Raw genomic sequence first — 20,831 nt, 5'->3', positions numbered from 1 at the left:
GCTTAGCATTCCCAGTTTCCAACACTATTCAGGAAAGTTGTTGTTCATTTTACGGGTTTTTTTTAAGACACTTACAATTTCTTGAGCAACACGGAAGAAGAGGGAGACACTTCTGACCGCGTGCCCGAAGTTGTCATAAACGTTCACGTAGGGTCGGACCCACGAGGGCAGTTTGCCCCTGACATCACAAGTTGTGAACCTGGGCAGGATGGGAAAACCTGAGAATTATTTGCCAGGTTGGGCTAAATTAATTAAAAGAACCCTAGATCACTATCTGTCTTAGGTTGGAATGCAAGATGAGGCTGAGGGTGTGTATTCTATTGTCATCTGTTAGAATTAGGGAGGGCAGTTATCTTGTGTTAAAGCCATGTGGGGCAGTTTTCTTTATCTCTTTCACCCATCCTCCCTCCAGGGAGATACCTTCTGTTAATGGGCTATTGAGCCTCACTGCATGACTGATAAAATTACATCACCCACTGGGAGATGCTCCACCCAGGGGGAGGAGCCAAGCATTCCTACCTGGATGGAATCTGAGATTTGGAACACCACAGCAGCCTTTGCCCACTGGATTCCCAGAGGAAGACCAGACCCATCTACACCACCACTGCACCTTCAGAGGAAAACGCTACCCTTCTACAGGGTCAGGGCTCCAACAGAACCACATCTGTCACTGCAGGAGGGCTGCAGCCACCATTGAATGGGACTGCTGCAACACCCTGACCCACAGGGTGCCAGGTTGTATTCTGACTCTGTCGGTGTTGTTTTGTATTACTGCATTTTTTTTTCCCAATAAAGAACTGTTTTTTCTACTCCTATGTCTTTGCCTGAGAGCCCCTTAATTTCAAAATTATAATAATTTGGGGGGGAGGGGGTTTACATTTTCCATTTCAGGGGAGGGTCCTGCCTTCCTTAGCAGACACCTATCTTTTCAAACCAAGACACTATCCAAAAGGACAAGAGAGGAGCAGCAACACAAATAAAGACATAACAGAGCAGTAAATATAATGGAGTGATGTCTTCACTCAGGAGAAAGAGCTTTGCTGATTCCATGTACTATCAGTTAAACTCCTGTTGCCTATAATATACATATTAAACGAATTAGCATTGCATGAATGGATATTCAGGCAGTATAATGTTAATATAGGATATGACTATAAATAGCATTGTTTTAGTGATATAATCTGTCCTCATTTCCATTCTTCTTCTGTCAAAACACTGCAGTGCTGATGACTGAGATCTCAAATGAAAGATGGAGAAAATGCAAGACCGTAAGTTGCTGTCACATAATTTCCCATGGTATTACAAACATGAATTCCAAAAATTGGTTTATTTTCATCAAAACCATTAATCTCCTTCTGCAGCTCCAAAACTACATGGATGGGGAGCAGAAGGTAACAATCCAGTTAGTTTCCTGAAGTAGTGCAATATTTATATAACCTGTTATATAAATTAGTTTTATTATTATGAACTGTAGCCTTTTCCAAACAGCAACATCAGCACATTTTAATTCAAAATACCGGCACCTATGCTGGGTTATAAAGCTGTTGATGTTATTGATGCCCCAAACCTGGAAGTGCTCAAGGCCAGGTTGGATGGGGCTTGGGGTGGTGGAAGGTGTCTCTGCCCTTGGCAGGGGGTTGGAATAAGATGAGCTTTAAGGCTCCTTCCAGCCCCAAATGTTCTGGGATTTGGTGAGCCAGGGTTTACCTGTGGTCACACAGGAAGATGGCCCCGTAGTCCTGGCGGTGCCTGATGACCCGGCCGATGGCCTGGTTGACAGCCCGGGACGCTTGCTGACTGTACCACTCACGTCCAGACAGATACTGCGAGAGGTAGGAGGAAGAATTAACGTTATTTACCAGGTAAAATGTATTCTCTCTGCTGTACAGTCATTATATTTTTCCTAAAGAAGTAAAAAGTAAAGCTCAGATGTTGGATAATATCAACCAGATGTACTACCAAATCTCAAACAACTGAGGAAAATCAAAGACAGGTGGACTCAAAAGTCACACCTGATTTCCAGAGCACAGAAAATTCAAGTAGCAATGTCCAGTTGGAGAGGCTATTTCCTATATGGTGCATTCAGAGCCTTGGCAGCACAACAGACTCACCATATTCTTTAAGACTGTAGATCAGACTAAATTGTAACATCATTCACTCTTGTACTTGAAGCAATACAACGCCAAACCCAAACACCCCGACACACACCACCACAATTCCAAAACAGTAATTCCCAAAACTGCCAGCACAGGCCATTCTTCCTGCCCAGGCTCTCTCTGGATTAAAAACATCCCTCAGAATGAGAGATGGATAACACACATACAAAGATTTTGTAAACTTTAATTACAACCTTTACTGGGGCCTATATTTAAGACTGTGCCTGAACATGGAACCCTCAACACTATTTTAAAAAGGTGGCTGGATTTCTGACAAATTCCCAAGCTGTTTGAATTTTTGATATTCACGGTCTCACGAGGGTGAGAGGAGAACAAAACCCAAAACCCACTGGGACAAGAAGGAGAACCAACGACAAGAACATGCAAACAGCCAAGAATGAGAAGCTGCCCAGTCCTACCTGTCCACCTGCACCACTTCTCCTCATCTCATCCAGGAATTGCATCTTTAAAACAACTCTGGGCTCCATACGAGGGGGAAATGGAAGCCCAGTAATGATGACTCCTCGTCCATTTATGTCTGCAAAGTCCAAACCTTCACTGGCCTGCAGGGACAGAGTTTTCCATCCTCAATGGAATTTGCAGTGACATTTCAGAGCAATTCAGCAGTTGTTGGCCCTTCTACTCCATTCAATTAACTCCCTGGCCAAGTGCAGTTTATCAATAGTGTCAATTAATAACTTCAACTAGATTTTTTTTTTCTTTTATTACCAGGAGTTTAAACTTGGCTTTTTCCTCTGCCAAAGCACAGCTACAAAGCAAAGCCTGTTAATAGCTGTCCTGTTCCTGGATAAGATCAGCTGTATTGAGAACATGCCAACACCTTTGTTTAAACCTTCCACACCCTGGGTTGTTGACAAGACATAACAACACAGCAAACCTTCTCTGACAGTAAAAATTAACAGAATCACTTCAAAGCAATAACAGAAAGCCATCAGATTCACCAGACTATAGTGCCATGCCCAGCAGCTGTGCTGTTGACATCCCATCAAGTATCTGTCACACATGTCCCCTGTACATGCTCACTGTGCTGGCAAATCACTTTGTGAAATGAATAAAGTTGAACAGACTTTAAAAAAAAAATCAAGGAAAAAAAAAAGTTTTGTTTTTCAGCTGAATCCATTATCCAAATCTCAGCAACAATACTTGAGAGAGCTACGTCTTTTCTTCACTCCAACAGCCTCTTTGGAGACTGGGAGCAAAGTTTCAAAAGAAGTTGAATCTTCTCCTGGTATACAGTAAACAGCAGCAAAAAGGCTCTAAGAGAAATTTCACCAATATTTCCACTGATAAACATAAGTCAATTTACCAGCACTGGAAGATGCAAAGGAGAGGCCATCAAACGTGTCCACAGAACAGGAAGTTAATAAAGCAAGTGCTTTAAGGCTAAGGATTATGTTTGGTTTGCAGCAGTGTTGTTTTAACTTGTTTCATTACAGTTCTCCAGAACAGCTGTTCTCATCTAATGGGTTATGTTTTCAGTGAGCAGACAACATGAAATGCAAGTATGATGCTCATCCACTTCTTCACAGACAAATCAAAATGTGTCCCTTCATAAAAACAGGAGTGAGTCATACAGAAATGTGGCCTAATTTTGAAAATGCTTCAGAGCACTTGTTTTCTTTCCCCACATATAATTTCAGTCAAATAATAAGAAATGTATTTAAATCCAAAATGAAGGTTTTTTCCTATCAATTATATAATCTGATCTCAGATGAAACAAATTCTCAGTTACATTACCTTGCCCCGACACACTGCCAAAAAAGCAGCTCCATTTGACTTAGGACAGGCGACTTTATCATAGTAGGCATCAATAACCTAAAACATAAACAAGTTTACGAGGAAGAATGGTATTACCCTGTACTAACTAAATTTGACTTGTACACTAAGATCTAAACTGTGATAAACTTGGCTTGGTATAATTGTCTTTACTTTAACTAATTGCAAGTGTGAGAAGCTATTTTCTCAACAAAATTCTCATATCACTGTGAAATCCAGAACATCTGGGTAAGCATAAAATAATTCAGGTACTTCTGATAAGATGGACCATCCTGTGTTTCTGCAGATCGTTAAGTAAAATAGACAAAACAGGAAAGCAATTATTGAATATTAATTATTGCAAGAAGCAAAGAGAATGGCTATAAATAAACAGGATGATACTGTACAACACTAAAACATGCAAAGCAGGATGAGTTGGGAGGAAAAGTCCTGCAGAACATTCACAAATGCTGACTACTGACATGACAGCTTTCCACCAGCTCAATTACTCAGCACTTGTGTATGTTAGCTGCTCTACATCACCAGATTGAAATTAAAACTGAACTCTGCATGGCCAGACAAGAGAGGAAAGGAAGGATGCACAGGAAAACTACACTTCAAAGTAGCAGTCAGAGTTTTACTTTTACCCTAGGCCAAAAACTGGGGTGTTTCACACCCGAACACACCTTAGAGAAGATCATTAAACATAGAAACAATTTCTGAAAATGATAGAGGTAATGCAAATAATCAACCTCTGAAAAGCTTCCTTTGTTCCTGGGTTCCACAAACATCGGCTTCACTTCTTCTATTCTTTTGGCAAAATCATTCTCCTGTTGGAATAGAAGGAGCAGGTCAGAAATGCCAAGTGAGCTCACACCACAAGAACAGAACTGCTCAGAAATGGTCACTACACTTCTCCACTGCAGCCTGCTCCTCTCCTGCCAAACACAGGAAGAGATGGAAGCAGAAACATGCAACCCCCTGAGAGCATTAGCAGTGATTCCTTTCAGTTGGTGCACCTCAGACATCAGGCAAATGGGAGAGTTGCAGCACTCACCTCCCAGTCCCACTCCACAGCATGAAACCTCTGCCCCTGCCTTTTCAAGCAGCATTTAAACCAGAACTGTTCTAGCAAATCTCACCAGGGACATTCAACTCACGAGCACAGAAGTACCAGAGGTTACAGCTGCAATGGTTACAAATTAAAGGAGAAATGCTTATATGGGGATTTTTTTCCTCCCAAGTATTGAAACAGAGACCAATTCTAATTCAGAAGTTTATTAAAGAAAGGTCTGGCGAGCTAAATAAAATGTGACATCAGATGGAATAATATATTAAGATTCTTTTGGGTTTGGTTTCTACAGCACCGCACTTCAGTATATTGTGATCAAAATAAAAGAAGCCTTACCTGAGATTTTACCTTCCAGATTTTATAATTTACTTACTAACAAAAATTTTTCATAGAATCCCAGAACATTCTGGGTTGGAAGGGATCTTAATAATAATTTAGTTTCAACCCCCTGCCATGAGCAGCAACCACTTCCACTAGAAGGTTTTTAATTAACATAGTTAAATGGAATAACTACAAGGTGCCTGATGCAAGTAACCAAACCACCTAACAAAGGCAGAGTTATGAACATACTCTCCAATATTCCAGGCTCTTATCCATGACAGGATAGGATGGGAAGAACACCAACAGCCCATGTGGCACAACTCGCACAAGGTTGCCTGCAGGGAGAGAAGACAAGTGTGCAGCTGAGGGCATTTTCATCCTGGGATGGAGAATATGGACTGCAGAGGAAAAACAACAGTGTAGCCTCCTTCCAAAATATTCTCTACTTTCTTGACATGAATGATTGTGTTTTAGAAGTTGTTCCATTTCTTAAAATAATTTGATAATTTTGTCAAGGTGTAAGCTTTAACACAGAAGCCAAACTAGCTTTCATTTCTCCTCCATATCCTTCAAGTGTTTCTAGATTTAACAGATTCTTTTCAATCATGTTAGCCAAGCTACACAGGTGATCTTCTTTTATTCTGTCCTTGTGTGTTATGACTTTGTAATTCTATTATATTTAGAAAACATTACCAAAACAATAAATGCTGTCTTCAGGCAGGCTTGACAGTTTAAAATATCACAAAAAATTGCACTGATTTCCTGTGATTCTCAATTGCTCTGCTCATCCTTGGCTGCATCATCTCTGGCTATTGAGTGTTTAGGAACCATACTTTTGACCCAAACACAAACTCCTGACAATAAAAATGAAGTCCAGATTTGGAAATATGAAGCCAGGGACTCAATTTTGTGTGCTATTGCAGCAGCCAGTTGCCTTGAGCAAGTAGAAACATAGAAAACCTGACAGCAGCAAGCTATGCTCTGCAATCCTTTACCTTTCTCTTACTGCATCTTCTTTAGCATTGCCCTTTTTAAATTTCCAAAAATCCAGGGTATGAACCCATTTCTGAAATCCACACACTTCACTTACCAATTGTTTTCCCCAGAGAAGATAAATAATCCTCTGAAAACCTACAAAGAAGAAAAATCAAATAACACCATTGCATTTTCTTTTCTATGTTTTTCATCCACACTGACTTCCTTTCACATTCATCTAAAATAACATTTCCAGACTCCCAGTTGCTCTCCCTTCTATGGCAAGCACCAACACCAAGGGCAAGAATTAGTAATACCTTGACTACATTTTATAAATGCTATGAAATATTCTTATTAATAGCTCTGAAGATGATCTAAGCGTCAATATTTCAAAATGCACAGGTAGAAATGAGCAGCCATGTGAGTAGCAACACACGTGAGAGTTCTGTCAGGAAGTCTGCCAAGCCTAACTAACATTACCATTAGGTGTGGTGTTGCTGCAGAGTTAGTTTGGTTACTATGGTTATTATTTAATAAATCACTTTGTCTTTGGCTGAAGAAGTCCTGCTCTCCAGTGAGCCATATTTATATTCTTCCACACCTGACTGAAAACTCCCCTGGTCTCTCATGCTTTTATGTTCCTATTTTTTTAGTGTCCTGTAGTTTTGTGCACTGTTTTCCCAGAAAATTTATATATGCAGGGAAAAAAACCTAACATATATACTTTTATAAGACATACAAAAACCAGTATCAACACAGAGATGTTTTCAAAACAGAGTGAACACAGTGAATCCCTTTCCTTCAAAAAATCCCCATGTTCTAAAGCCCTGGAGGGGTGGAATCCCCAATGCTCCTTCTTTAAAAGACAGCATCTTCAACAGAAATACACTGAAAATAAGAAATGCAGTTTGAGGGTTTTCCAGATTATGACTTCTCTGTAACAATCCATTACAATTGCTGAGTCCCTTTCCAGTTCTATGGAACATTTGGCCTTTGCTGGCAGCAGAAGCACTACCAACTCTGAACAACAGATAGAAAGAGAGAAAGTGATGGAAGACGAGATGAGCAAGAAAAATGATGATGAAAAGCTTGATAAATATTTGGACATGTTTTCCTTAAGAAGGCAACCCAGAGGTGAAAGAGAGGCTGGGCATGGTGACAAGCTTTAAATATAAAAATAGGTATTGCAAAGGCCAGTCATGTTTCAAGTCAATTAAGCCTTCAGCAAAAAAAAATTTGGATAGGGTTCAGTGCAGCTCCTGGGGGATGGTTGTGGGTGCAGTTCCCAGCTGAGGCTGGTAAGAGCCATCAAGGACTCTCAGTGCCTTGGTACCTGATCCCTTCCAGACCTTCAGTTGGAGTGGTTAAAGGGTGTTCTTATTCAGCAGTTACCCAAGAAAACCACTAGAGATCCCTTACTTAGCTGGCATACTCCTATTAACAGGACCCAACGTTGGAACCCAAAACTGCAAAGCAGGATTCCACATGGAAGTTCATTACCTTCTTTCATAGGTGGAAGTAAGCACAGCTCCATCAGGTCCCTTTGGAATGATCCCAACCCAGAGCTGGTGTTTATCAATTACATGAGGATTCTCCAGGCAAACAGGAAAAGGGCTGGAGAAAAAAGAAGAGGAAGATCCCAGTCATACCCATTATACGATTCCCTACCAGTTCCAGAACGACAGAACCATAAAGTGGTTTGGTTGGAAGAAACCTTAAAGCTCATCTCATTCCATCCCCTGCCATGGGCAGGGACACCTTCCATTATCCCAGGCTGCTCCAAGCCCCATCCAGTTTGGCCTTGGACATTTCCAGGGATGGGGCAGCCACAGCTTCTCTGGGCAAACAAAGGACTTTAAAATCCTGAGATAAAACCTAAATCCACGAGAGCAGATTGTGCATCTTTGAGGAATGGCAGGGTTCCCACATCCAGGTACTCACATCTGCATTTCCATTGTAAATGATGAGAGGGGGGAGAGTGTTCCACTGGTGAGGATGATTGTCCTGACTCCCTGTCGAACGAGCTCGTGCATGCTATACCCAGGGCTGAAACACCAATAGCTTAAAGTCTTGCCTGCATTAAATAAAGAGAAAACACTAAGAAATCAGTCAATGTGGAAAAACTAGACTATGACCAGCACAGGGCACATTGCACCTGAACTTCTGAGAGTAAACCAGACAGCATCCAAAGTTAAAATTCCAGATGTGTGGTATGTCCTGCTTTGGTTCTTCCCAGATTTAATGACTTTTAATGAAAACATCACTGCTTCCTCATAATCTAATAAGAAAGTATGTCCAACCTTGCACTGGCTTGAAAAAAGAACCCCTTCTCTATGAGGAATTTCCTATGAAATTATATAGGCTATAAATCTTTCACCCAAACTTCCCACTTTCCCCAGAGTCAACTCCCAAACGTTTCAATTTCTGCTCAAATCTTTTGTGGGATGTGGTGGCATATAAATATATATATATATATATACACACACATATATGTATTTTAGTGTGTGACTCTGAAAATACATAAGTTATCAACAGAAAGAATATTAAGAAAAATAAATAAATCACATCAGTAATTTCTTTCATTGCTCAGCTCAAACTTGCTGAAAACTGCATCAGCTTGTCAGATACAAAGGCACAAGGGAATGAAAACAATATCCATGTCAAGAACAAGAGCAGCCAAATAAAACATCAGCTTTTGTTTCTGTTTCTGCTTTTCATTTTTAGTTTCAGTAACAAAAATAAATACCTCTCACCCAAGTATCATGTGCATTTATTTGAAATTTACACCAGCCAATCAAAGCCTTCATTTCCAAAAGAAAAAGCTGGTGTTTTCAGGAAATCCCCATTAAGACTTGCCCAGTGAGTCACTTACTGCTTAGAATTACAAGTGAACATTTAGCTAAAAGTTTTACCCTTCCATCTCATTTGGACAGACACATCCAGACAATACCCAAATTCTAGAAGACTCACGTTCCAAAATTCAGCAAATTCCCTATCTTTCTGACTCATACTAACAATTGGTGCAAATTAGTTTGGACAAGCCAGTGAGTATCTACAGATAAGAACAAAGTCACTCAGCCAGGAACCCAAGAAATCCCAGCACAAAACCAAACTGGGCTGGTATGGGATGGCCTGGAAAAGGACACCAGCCCCTCATGTCTGCTCCTCCAGTGCTCAGCAGGAAACACATTTCTGTAACCCAGCATGACAACTGCCAGGCACCAGTTCCCAGTTCCTGGACAAGTTGGGACTGCTGTACATTTTTAGCCTGGTGTGCTGCAATTGTGTCTTAAAGCTTAACAACAATAAATCCATTTTCAAGGTCCCATTTACCAGCAGGAAGTGTTGGGCATTAAACAAAGCTGGTCTCTTTTTCCATTCCTGGTACAAGGACAGCTAAGACAAGGAAAAATGGCTTGCTAATAGTCTACAACATGATGATTTAGATCACGAATGGGAGCATTTTAACTTAATGTTAAACTGTAACAGTCCAATATTGTTGACATTAACAGCATCTGTTCCCAGATGACTCAGGCAGGAATCTCATCAGCTACCCCAAGCTATGCCCCTTGTCCTCACCAATTACTTTGTAGAGAATGATGTCTGAGTGGATAATTTCCACAGAATCCCTGGAAAACAGCTGTTCTTTAATGCTTGAATTATTTCTATACCATTTGCTGTATCATTACGGGAAAGCAGGGACTCCATCCAACATGTCTGGCCTCTGCTAGGCTTACATAAAGCACAAGTGTCAGCATACTCAGGTGTGTTACACAAGTACTTCCAAATACTGTTCTTATTTGAAAAAAAAATATATCAGAATCCATCTAGTCAATCACGGAATTCTCTCACTGCTTTGTATTTCTGTGTATAAATTCTCCAAACTGTGCAATTAACCTAAAAATGTTTGTATTAGCCTCTTCCTGCACCCATCTTTAACCAAATCCACTCAGAATTATTCCTGCATCTTAAAACTCCGATTGAGGCATATCTCAGGAAAACAGCATTTAGAGATTACCAAACAGCACTAACTTAATGGAAACATTTAAGGGGCTATTATGTGCAAACCCAGTAAAATTCTTGGAAATTCATTCTTTGAAAAATATTACTTTTGCCCTTAAAAGAAGGACTTCCATGAAACAGATAATTACACACGAATGAGCACTTAACTGAGTAATTAAGTAGATATGACACAAAGTATTTACAAAAGTCCCTGAAGAGTGTTCTGTTAAGAAGGCTTAGGTAAAGGGATCTGCATCTGTCTTCTCTAATTGAAAATGTTTTGCTTTCAACTTAATTTTTAAAAAATAAATTAAAATATCAGAAAGAATGAATGTTGCAGTCCAACAAAGCCAAGCTTGATGCTGCTTTATAGGAGCATTGGGATAAGCCTTTGATTCAGAGGTCAAGTTTCTTTTCTTCTAAATATATGGTTCTGAAGAACAGTTCTATTGAGGTAATTCCAGATACTGGGACCTGCAGAGCATAAGGAACAAAACAGGTGGGAGGAGATTTATAAGGAGAGGGAGAAATCCCAGAGCTGGAAAGTATGTCTGAAGCTGAAACTATCAAGAACTGACAACACGCCCTGAAAGTTGCTCAAAGTAGGAAGTTTCACAAAGCAGGTGATCCCACAAAAGGTAAACATGCCCCAGGGCAAGGCATTTTCTGCCTAAGAATTCACATGATCTGGACAAGATCTCTGATACATCACATGAAACTTCCTTACAGAGCTCCAAAAATGAGCCAACAACTGTAACACCTCCACAATGTAAATAATTTCAACAGAGAATGGAATAGAATTTATTCTTATACCACCTCTGACAAACATTTTTGCCATCATAACTATACCTGAACCCCCTTCTTGCCAAAGGCAGTTACAGCTTTACTCAACACCAATTTTGGGTTTAACTCAACACAGTTGTACAGAGAAATCCAGCTGGTATGAGGAGAACAGAACCTGTCATGAACCTCAGTATCAACCTGAGGGTTGGAGGAGAGTTCCCCATTCTTGGCTGCTCTGAAGACTTTCTCTACACCAATACAACAATTCCATGATGGAGATGATCTACTTTCACCAGGATCATTGCCCTAAAAAAACTCCAGCAGTCACAAAACACCAATGGTACAAGAAATTCTTATATTGAGATGGCATGTGTCACCTCCCCTTCAGAAAGGACTATAAAAGTGAAAAGCTTGTCTCCAACTCCTTGTATCCACAAGGGAGCTGCACTTGTTTTCTCCTATTTGAATCAGAAAGGAGCAGTTGAGGAGCTTTCAATGCAGCTTTTGCATGAACCTCCCCAAGAACAGTCCTGTACCTTGTCTCTTGGAAGATGATGAGTTCCAGAGATCTGTCCTTTGTTTCTTTTTCTGATTACCATTATCCACATGAATATGGACCTGAAGGAAAGTAACAAACATTTCTAGCAATGGCTGCAGAAACGAACTTGAACTTCATCCCTCAAAAAAACCTGGCCTGCATTAAGAGTAATTAATGCAAGAAGTGCCACTTTCAGTGTTACTAAGGTTATATAATTTCCTGTCTCTTTTCTATTTTGCTTCCAATATTTCGTAAGTAGGAGCAAAAAAGTGCATCACCATCCAACCAGTCATTTTTGAGTCAGATGATGGGAGCAGCTTTTCATGGGCTGACCCAAGCAGAGACCAAGAACTCAATTATTTGGTTTTCCACCAGCATAAACCATACAGATCAAATGTAGAACACTATCATGGTGGAAAGATTTGCTTCATTTGGCAACAAAAATAGTATAAAGTCTAAATGTGACAACTAGAAAAAGATCTGTTCCTAAAATTTATCATAACAACACATCCCATTAATTCCAAACTTTAAACAAATTAAAACAAGTTAGGGAGGAGGTTCAGTGGTTCTGCTGCATTTGCTTAGCACTGGGCTAAACTAAAAATACATTACTGAAAGAACACCTTGATTCTTGTTTAATCCAGTTCCAAAATTTTCTGAAATTTCCATTTGCTGCACTTTCAAAATTTAATTTACAAATTGATTTTAAAATTGTGGTTTTCTTCAGAATCTAAATTAAATACCATTCCTTTGGGTTGTTTTTGTTTTTTTTTTTTTTGTTTTTTTTTTTTGGTTGTTTTTTTTATTTTGGTTTTTTTTTTTGGTTGTGTTCTCTTTTTTCCTCTCTGTAATCAACATCATGTGCTGTATTACCCACATCCTTCCAAGTCTGAGATACACAAGGCACAGACATGAAATGCTGTGAGGAAAAACACAGCACACAAAAGCTCCCATACCTTGTAACATTTAGATATTGCCTGACGTGGCAGGAACCCTGCTGTGACTCCTTCTGGGGGATCCATGCTGAACACTGTCTGCAAAATGGAGTGAAACAGAATCACAGAATTATTTAGGTTGGAAATAACCTCCAAGATGGTTGAGTCCAAGCTGTGACTGATCCCCACCTTGTCACCCAGCCCAGAGCACTGAGTGCCACGTCCAGGCATTCCACAAGCTCCTCCAGGGATGGGAACTCCACCACCCCCCTGGGCAGCCCCTTCCAATGCCTGACAACCCTTTCCATGAATAAATTCTTCCTTATGTCCAACCTGAACCTCCTCTGGCACTGCACGAGGTCATTTCTTCTTATCCTGTCCCGGGTTCCCTGGGAGCAGAGCCTGAACCCCTGAGCTGGCTGCTCTCTCCTGTCAGGGAGTTCTGAGGGTGAGAAGGTCCCCCGAGCCTCCTTTTCTCCAGGCTGAGCCCCCACAGCTCCCTCAGAGGCTCCTGGTGCTCCAGACCCTCCCCCAGCTCTGTTGCCTTCCCTGGACATGCTCCAGCCCCTCAATGTCCTCCCTGCCATGAGGGGCTCAGAACTGGACACAGGACTTGAGGTGAAACCTCACCATTGCCCACCCCAGAGGGACAATGACCTCCCTGGTCCTGCTGGCCATGTTATTTTTGGTCCATACATACACATACATCCTTTTGGTAAAATCCCTGATGTGTCTTTGCACTGAGAAGTGTCTCCACAAACATTACTGCTACAATAACCTTAAATTTATTTCCTTACTCTTGTTATCAAAACAGACAGAGAACCTTGAATAAATGTGGTTCTTCCAGGCAATTCCTGCTCCCCACATGGTGCTCTCAGTGTTCCAAAAACTGCAAGTCAGTATCTAAATATACTCAAACTATAAAAATGACAATGTTATTATTCACATTGTTGATGACTCTGACAGTGGATAAAAAACCTCTCTAAGGAGATCAGTCACAAGCAAGCACAGAAGAGCTTTTTGAGTTCCTTCAGTTTAAAATTTCATCTGTGGTCCCTCTGCTAATAACACTCTGATTAGAAAAATAATCAAGTTGTAATCATATCTAATTGTCCATATATTAAATTAAAAGCTTCTATCAGACTTATGCTTTCCCCCCCTTTCCTGCATGTGATGTCTCATGACTACAGATGATGCTCTTTCAAATATAAGACATCCCAGTGCAACTTCAGTGAAAACAGCTGTGGTTCTCAAATATTTACAACTCTGTTAATTTTTCTAAACAAAATTTTTCCAGACATTTATAGGAATTACCCAAGCTCATAAGAGTATCAGCTAGTTACAAGATGTTCCCCAGCAATTAAAAAAAAAGCACAATTCCTGGAAATATTTACTTCTGAAAAATAGCCAAATATATGGTGTACAAAAGGCATTTTGGTAAGTGTTCTTTGAAAAGGAAGAAAAAAAATTACTATTAATTAAAACAAGCTGGTGAAAAATTAACACTCAAGGCTCTGCAAGAAGCAAACACTGTTTACCCAACAAAAACTCTGACATGTCCCACTCATCTCAAGATGGCAAACTGTCCACGAGCAGATCCTTTGCAGGCACTGTCCCTGTGCTCAGCAGCAGAAAAGGGATCTGAGCTTTCTCCTCCAAAGTCAAATCTCCTTTTTTATCTATCCACAGCCCAAAAGAGCACACACAGACAATTATTCCCAGTCTTGGACAACAGTCCCCTGGGATCAGGGGACCTGATTTCTACTTTTGAATTTTCTCATCTCTCAGCTTTGAAACCCTGGGAAACCATTTAAATTAGGCTCACCTGGCCTTCCCTCAGAACAGCAACCTCTCCCAGTACAAACCATTTGGTACCAGTGTACATAAATCACTACTACTGTACTGGAACACACATGAAGGTTTTGTTTAACCACTGCTAGAAAATGGAATCCTGTGTATGCCACTGTGAATGCACCCCCAGAAACACCCATGTATTCAGAGTTCAGTGCTGCAAACCTGCCAGGACCATTCAAAACACACCCAAGTGACTTGTCTTTATCATACAGGTCTGCAAGGTTTGAATAAAGTTTGCATTTTCAGTTTTAAATAGGGTGTTAATCTCTGGTGCCTTTTTGCACACATATATCAGACAGACCACTGTCTAATATAGAGGCTCACTGCACCTCTGAAATTTATGGGGCTTGGGATTTTCATAATCAAAGTTTTGGAAGTGTACAACAGGGAGATGACAGACAGCATTATGTGGATACCCACAAGTGTCACATTCAGTTCCTATGGAACTGAAGACTTTTGTTTTAGACATCTCATAAGTTAATAATTAAGTGAAAAAAAAATACTGTTAAATTATCTTTTGTTGGCTTTTTCTCCTTAGCCTCTCTTGTTATTTCATGAGATGATCTCATATTCTCAAACACTGCTGCAAACAAGTTCAATGACCCAGCTCCACCTGGTGGATGCTAAGACCAGGCAAAATTTAAATCCAGCATCTCCAAAAAGGGAGACCAGAACTACAAAAGAACAACCTGGGCAAAAATCAGATTAATCCATCCCATCAGGCAGCAGCTTTCTTCTCAAAAACTGCAAACTTACACCATTGCACAATTGTACATCGCAACAAGAATAAAATTGATCAAATATCTTTCCACATCTTTTAAACCAACTCTTCTATCCTTAAATATTTCTTCTGTCATTAAATATTTACCTGGATAATATCTGAGACCTTATGCAATCCAGATGTATTGACAAATATCCCAGTACCTGGAGAAAGCAACACAAGATTACTCTTAAAACACAAATATACATCCCCTTGTGTATAGCCACACCTTGTCTGAGCAGCTCAACACTCTGAATATGACTTGAAAATATTCTCAGAAACAAATACTTTATTTCAAGTTTTTCATCATTATTCTAGACGCAAAGAGAAATATAAAAATGGCATTCTATGTCTGACACACTGGGAAGCTGTCATCCCAGAAAATTAAATACACTTCTTAAAGATCCTCTCCACCTTAAAAATGGGAAAGCAGCTAATTAAAGCAGCAATTAGAGGGGCAGTTAACATATGAAATACACTGATGGTAGGGATTTTGTAGCAGAAATGATCAACAGATGCACTTGTCAGGCCAGAATGCAAATGGCTTAAAAGGTGAAAGGTGCTGGGCAAAGAGAAAAGGAAGGGTGGATGTGTCATCCAAGGATGTCCTTGCAGAACTGACAGTCTGTATTCTACTCCCTTCAATGTTTTTTCTGAAGAGTCTGCTGGTAAGAGCTAAATCATTCTCTTAACACGTGCAGAAGTTGAAAAATTTTCTTTACAGAAGAGCAATTTAAGGACAAACATTAGACAGACATTAGAACAAAAGCTTGTTAAATCAAGGGGAAAAAAAGCCCATATTATATGGTTCTCCACCTTCCTGTTTTTTAACTCCAGGACCAAGGAAGAACTCAAGACACGAAAAGAACCATCAGCAAAATGTCAGTAAGCTTCACACCACAATCCATATGGTTTTGGAGAAAAATAGTGTCTGTGCAAAAGTCCTCTGTGCATGGATGGACCCATACTTAGGTACACACCCCTGTTTTGACACAAGGTGGTTCTCAGCATCAGTTCAGTTACATGAACAGACAGAAAATATGTTTCCCAGCAGAGGACTTTGCATGTCTTAATAAAAAGACACAAGTCAGATTTTAGCTTACAGAGGTTTTATCATTCGATTGTCTCCCCAACAACAAAAATTTCCAGTTTCTTACACTAAAGAGGAAAGTCTGAGTGAAAAAGTTAAAAAATTCATGCACTTACGGCCTGAAAGAAACTGTAAAATTTGCTCCAGTGACTCCAAGAGGGAGGATTTGGTCTGCAGTGTTATTTGGGCCTCTGCAAACAGATCAAAGATGTAGCTGCAATTTACAAAGAAAAAGCAGAATTGGGAAACACTGTAAAGAACCAAACAGGCACAAATAATGTTACTCTTTCAGAAGAACAATTTCACCATCATGTAGCAAAACATGTTTCTGTCTCCATGAGAATGAAAAATTTCCAAGAATAAAATTAAGTACTTGCTTATAAAGACAGTGCACAATACTGCTATGGCAGAAAGCACACAGACCATGTCATTCCCTTTTTCAATCATTCCTCCCCAACATACAATCCATTACTAATTTAGAAGCAGACTGGCAGTCAGTTTCCATTATTTTTTTACCATGTACAACAGGGACCAGTTTAGAAATGGACTTCCAGAGCTCAGAGGTACCTCAGACACTGGTACCTCTGCTTAAATCATGACACAAAATTGAAAGAAGCACAGCTTCTTCCAGCTCAGGAAATCCAAGCAGAGGATTTTCCACTCTTGAAACACTAAAAAAGGGAATTACTCCAGAAATAATGATTACTACAGATAGGGGATTTCAGGAAAACAAAAACCTTGAATAAATACTATTCCCAGAAATTAGAATAGAGCTATAACCCCAACAGCTGCCCCAGCTCCAGTTTGCTGTTCTTTTTAACGTTTAAATACATGATTGAGAAGAAATTTACCTTCCCTCTTTGGTGACTCCGTTACCATTTGCTGGCAGCTCCACTGCATCAATAGCACTTTCAAGCTGAAGAAGAATTTCTTTAGGAAAATAAGGAGGAAAAAGTTAGGGTGCACAGAAAGTCATGTCTGGGACACATCTAAGTCACTTTTTCAAATGTACTTTATTACAAAGGCTGTTACAAAAGACAGCAGCCCAGCTGTTCTCTCAACTCTGTAAACAAACCAAAATGATCAAAACCAATTTCCTGGATACCACCTTGAAATATCCATATTCAACTCTAAGAACTTCCATGACCTCAATTCCTAATGAAGCTGAAGCCAGCAGCTAAATGTTAAACTCTTCACAGACAGGGAAAGTTGTTCTTGGAAAGCCTTTGTATACATGAGATATCTCAAGCTCTTGATGTTAACTTCAGGTTCTGACAGCAGAATGATGCAACTGATGCAATTCCAGCACACTGACAAGATTAGACAACATGGGAACTTCTAACAACGAAGGAAAAGACACATTCATCTGCCAAATCTCTCTTCTTGGTAAAAAACTAACTAAACATTCCAAAAAGTTCTTGGGAAAAAAGCCAGATAACTTATAACTGAGACATTCATTGGTGTTTAAGTTATGAAGATGGCAATGCTACATGAGCTTGATTTGTAATTGCTGACCTTTTCAAACTGTTTCAACAACAAGTTTCAACACCACAAGAAATACACTTACTCTTGATCTTTGCTATATCTTCCAGTTCCATGTTCAGTCCTGTTGAAAAAAGTGAAGACTTCAAAGAGGTTGTTTCACACCTATTTCATTCCCAGTTTCTTTATGCCTTTCCAGAAATTATGGCTATGAGGGTTAGAATTGTGTACATGGTAAGATACTTTTTGTGGTCCCCTCACTGTTCTCTTTCATAGCCCCTCATGTCACATTGGTTTGATCAAATCTTCAAGTGTCTGGCAATAATTACTAATTAACAACAATTTACTTACTAACAGGAGTGTAAATTTCCCAGAGACTTTCCCTATAAGCTATTTTCCAGTTCTTAGTAGTGGCACTTTATATAATCCCAGAGAAACAGTGATGTGCCACTGTCAACATACCTGAACTGGCCAACTCCATGTTGAATTCAGCATTGATTTCATTCTGTTGAACCACTTTGGCTTGCTCCTCCAGGACAACATTTATTGCATCCATTGCTGAAGCCAGATCATAGGGAGTCAAGTCGAAAGAAGAGGACTCCTCACACAACTTTTCCTAAAATAGAAGGAATGGAAGAATTATTCTGAGCACTCTGTGTCCTGTTTGTTCAGGCAGTTTCAGACATGATGAAGTCCAGACAACCAGATTTGATTTTATTTTTGACCTCCAGCTCAGGCCAGAGGATACTTTACAAACACCTGAAGACTTTGACTATTCGTAAACAACATTCTTTCTGAAATGTAAAACAGATTTTACCTCTTACACATTATCAACATTCTAGAGAGTACAGACAGTAATTGTTTGATGTTCAAGCAGGAAATTCTTTTACTTAGACAACTGGTTTGTTCTTCAAAAAAGCTATTTCTCTACTTTCTATTTAAAAAGCAGTAAAGGTTTAAACACTCAGGATTAGTTAAGTTTGACAAAACTTTCTCTGACTTTGAAAATTTAATCACATATTGCTTTACAAGAAATTTTCTTTCACAAAAAGAATCATTTTCCCTGAGGATTGATGATAAATAATAAGGCCTAACCTACACAAATATTTGACTGTAATAGCTATGAAGAAATAAGTTATAAAGAAAATAAGTGCTGAATTAGTTGCATGTGTAAACAATCTAATCAGAAAGAAATTAATTTTATTTCAGTGTAATCACTAAATTTCCACATATTAATCTGGAAGAGACAGCACCATCAGATAACTATTGCAAAATGAGAAGCTGTTCTGGCTAATTTCTGCATGCAGGCATCAATTAGTACTTCCTGCACGCTACAAAGGGGAAAACAAATCCAAATCCCAATCAACTGTGACAGCATTTCCACACATTTTTTCAACAGAAAGAGATGTTCTGAGGAAAGGAGCAAACCCTGGATGCAGCAATGCAAGGCTCTCCAGTGAAGCAGAGCAGACTCGGGTGGCTGTTTACTGAAAGGACACCAGGCACTTAGACAACAAACCACAGCTGTTCAGCAGAAATCCCACTGGGCGACTGTGGCTTTGTGTGGCAGAGAAAGGGACATATTTCAAATGTTCCTTTGCATTTCATCATTTAGGAAAAGAGCTGCAGTTTCAAGCCAGCTAAAAGGAAGAACTCCTAAGGCAGCATTATTTATTTTTTTCTTGTTTTCCTCTATGAGTGAGGACTTGCAAATATTACAAGAGTCCTGTTTGCTATCTACTGCCCTTGGCAGAGCTGATGCAGCTGAGCTTCAAGAGTGGGTCTTCCATGATCTCTTACACAGTGTTTTCTTAGAAGTCTCCAAGAAAAGAAGCACCTCATAAGTCTGGAGATGTACTCTTTAGAAAGAAACCATCACCTTGTAAAAAAAATCAGCAGTGTCAAAGGACTGTTAACTCAACTACAAAAGTTTAACTGTCACAGAAACAAGAAATGTTCATAATAATGAATATTAGCAACATACATGTGATTACAGATTTTACAGGCTGTTTGTAATAGGATGGGGTCTGTTTTACTCTTTGGGTGCAGACTGAAAAAGGTAACAGACCAGAACAACTCACCACATTGTGAGCTTCATCAAGTATCACCACAGTCCCCTTCAGGTCCAAGTTGTGTGATTTCCTGCTCTAAAGAGAAAATCAGAACAACGAAATGGACAAAAAGGCCACTGAGAAATATGGATTTGATTGGCTGAGAAAGTGGATGATAAAATACTTTTGGTTTTTTAATGTATTTTTTGGTTGGGTTGGTTTTTTCCTTTGAGAAAACAGCAAGTTATGGCTGTGGCTGCCAGCTACAGAAACCACAGAATCACTTTCTCTGGAAATGAAGGTGCTAAAATGGATCATGTAAAAAACTCTGATGTGCCATATTTGGATTAGTTTAACTAATTTAAGAAAGTTTAACTATTAATTTGAGTCACTTTGAGTCATTTTTGGCAATAGAGATCTGGGAGAAGTGGGGTGTAAAGCAGAGGATTTGCCTTGTATTTACAATTTGATGCTTGTGTTGCCTTTGCAAGTGGATATTCTGGACACACCCCCTCCAGGACCACATGACTTCATTTCACAATGCTTCTCTGCTTATAGGGCTTAAGGGATATTGTAAATTTCTTTTTTAGTTTATTAAACTTTCAGTCTTCCTGCAGCAGTGGGGTACAATCTGACTTTTACTATAATTCATTAATTACTCCAAGTTGCATGAAGATGTCAGCACATTTGTTTCCTCAACAAAGTTTTCAAAGGTTTCACTTCCTATCCATAAAATACAAACAGCTTATTACAACTGTTTGTACACAAAACCAGAAATTATTTCCAAGGGATATGTTCAGTTTCTACTGAAAGCTTCCTTATTCTGAAAATCATGCAACAGCTGCAGAAACAAATCCACCTCAGATTGCATGCAAAAATACTGCACTGTGTGACTGAAGATTTGTGTCCAGGAGGTGATTATCACTTAAAAATGGCACCACATTCTGCAAAGCTAATTCTGCAAATATAGAAAAATCTCAAACTTTTTTTTTTAAAAATCATGAGAAAGAATTTACAGAGAAAACCACAGATGGCA

The 20,831-nt window shown here is 39.5% G+C and overlaps 1 protein-coding gene across 4 annotated transcripts in view; it reads right to left on the bottom strand.

The window, feature by feature from the left end:
• Positions 1-20,831, bottom strand: part of RTEL1 (regulator of telomere elongation helicase 1) — a 45,077-nt gene that overhangs the window by 19,007 nt on the left and 5,239 nt on the right. For all 4 annotated transcript variants that reach the window (XM_059862604.1, XM_059862608.1, XM_059862605.1 and 1 more), the window contains exons 9-25: positions 19,826-19,891; positions 18,207-18,360; positions 17,830-17,868; positions 17,114-17,192; positions 16,379-16,476; positions 15,281-15,336; positions 12,580-12,657; positions 11,622-11,703; positions 8,242-8,374; positions 7,801-7,914; positions 6,416-6,456; positions 5,575-5,660; positions 4,685-4,762; positions 3,915-3,992; positions 2,576-2,719; positions 1,708-1,823; positions 76-199 (exon numbers count right to left, since the gene is read on the bottom strand). In XM_059862604.1, coding sequence (XP_059718587.1) covers positions 76-199; positions 1,708-1,823; positions 2,576-2,719; positions 3,915-3,992; positions 4,685-4,762; positions 5,575-5,660; positions 6,416-6,456; positions 7,801-7,914; positions 8,242-8,374; positions 11,622-11,703; positions 12,580-12,657; positions 15,281-15,336; positions 16,379-16,476; positions 17,114-17,192; positions 17,830-17,868; positions 18,207-18,360; positions 19,826-19,891 — 1,566 coding nt within the window. The remainder of the gene's footprint in view (positions 1-75; positions 200-1,707; positions 1,824-2,575; positions 2,720-3,914; positions 3,993-4,684; positions 4,763-5,574; positions 5,661-6,415; positions 6,457-7,800; positions 7,915-8,241; positions 8,375-11,621; positions 11,704-12,579; positions 12,658-15,280; positions 15,337-16,378; positions 16,477-17,113; positions 17,193-17,829; positions 17,869-18,206; positions 18,361-19,825; positions 19,892-20,831) is intronic.

This window comes from Haemorhous mexicanus, chromosome 18 (assembly GCF_027477595.1).
Source record: "Haemorhous mexicanus isolate bHaeMex1 chromosome 18, bHaeMex1.pri, whole genome shotgun sequence".
Lineage (NCBI taxonomy): Eukaryota > Metazoa > Chordata > Aves > Passeriformes > Fringillidae > Haemorhous > Haemorhous mexicanus.
Note: the sequence above shows the minus strand (reverse complement) of the source record. Positions and strands in the feature narration are given on the sequence as shown.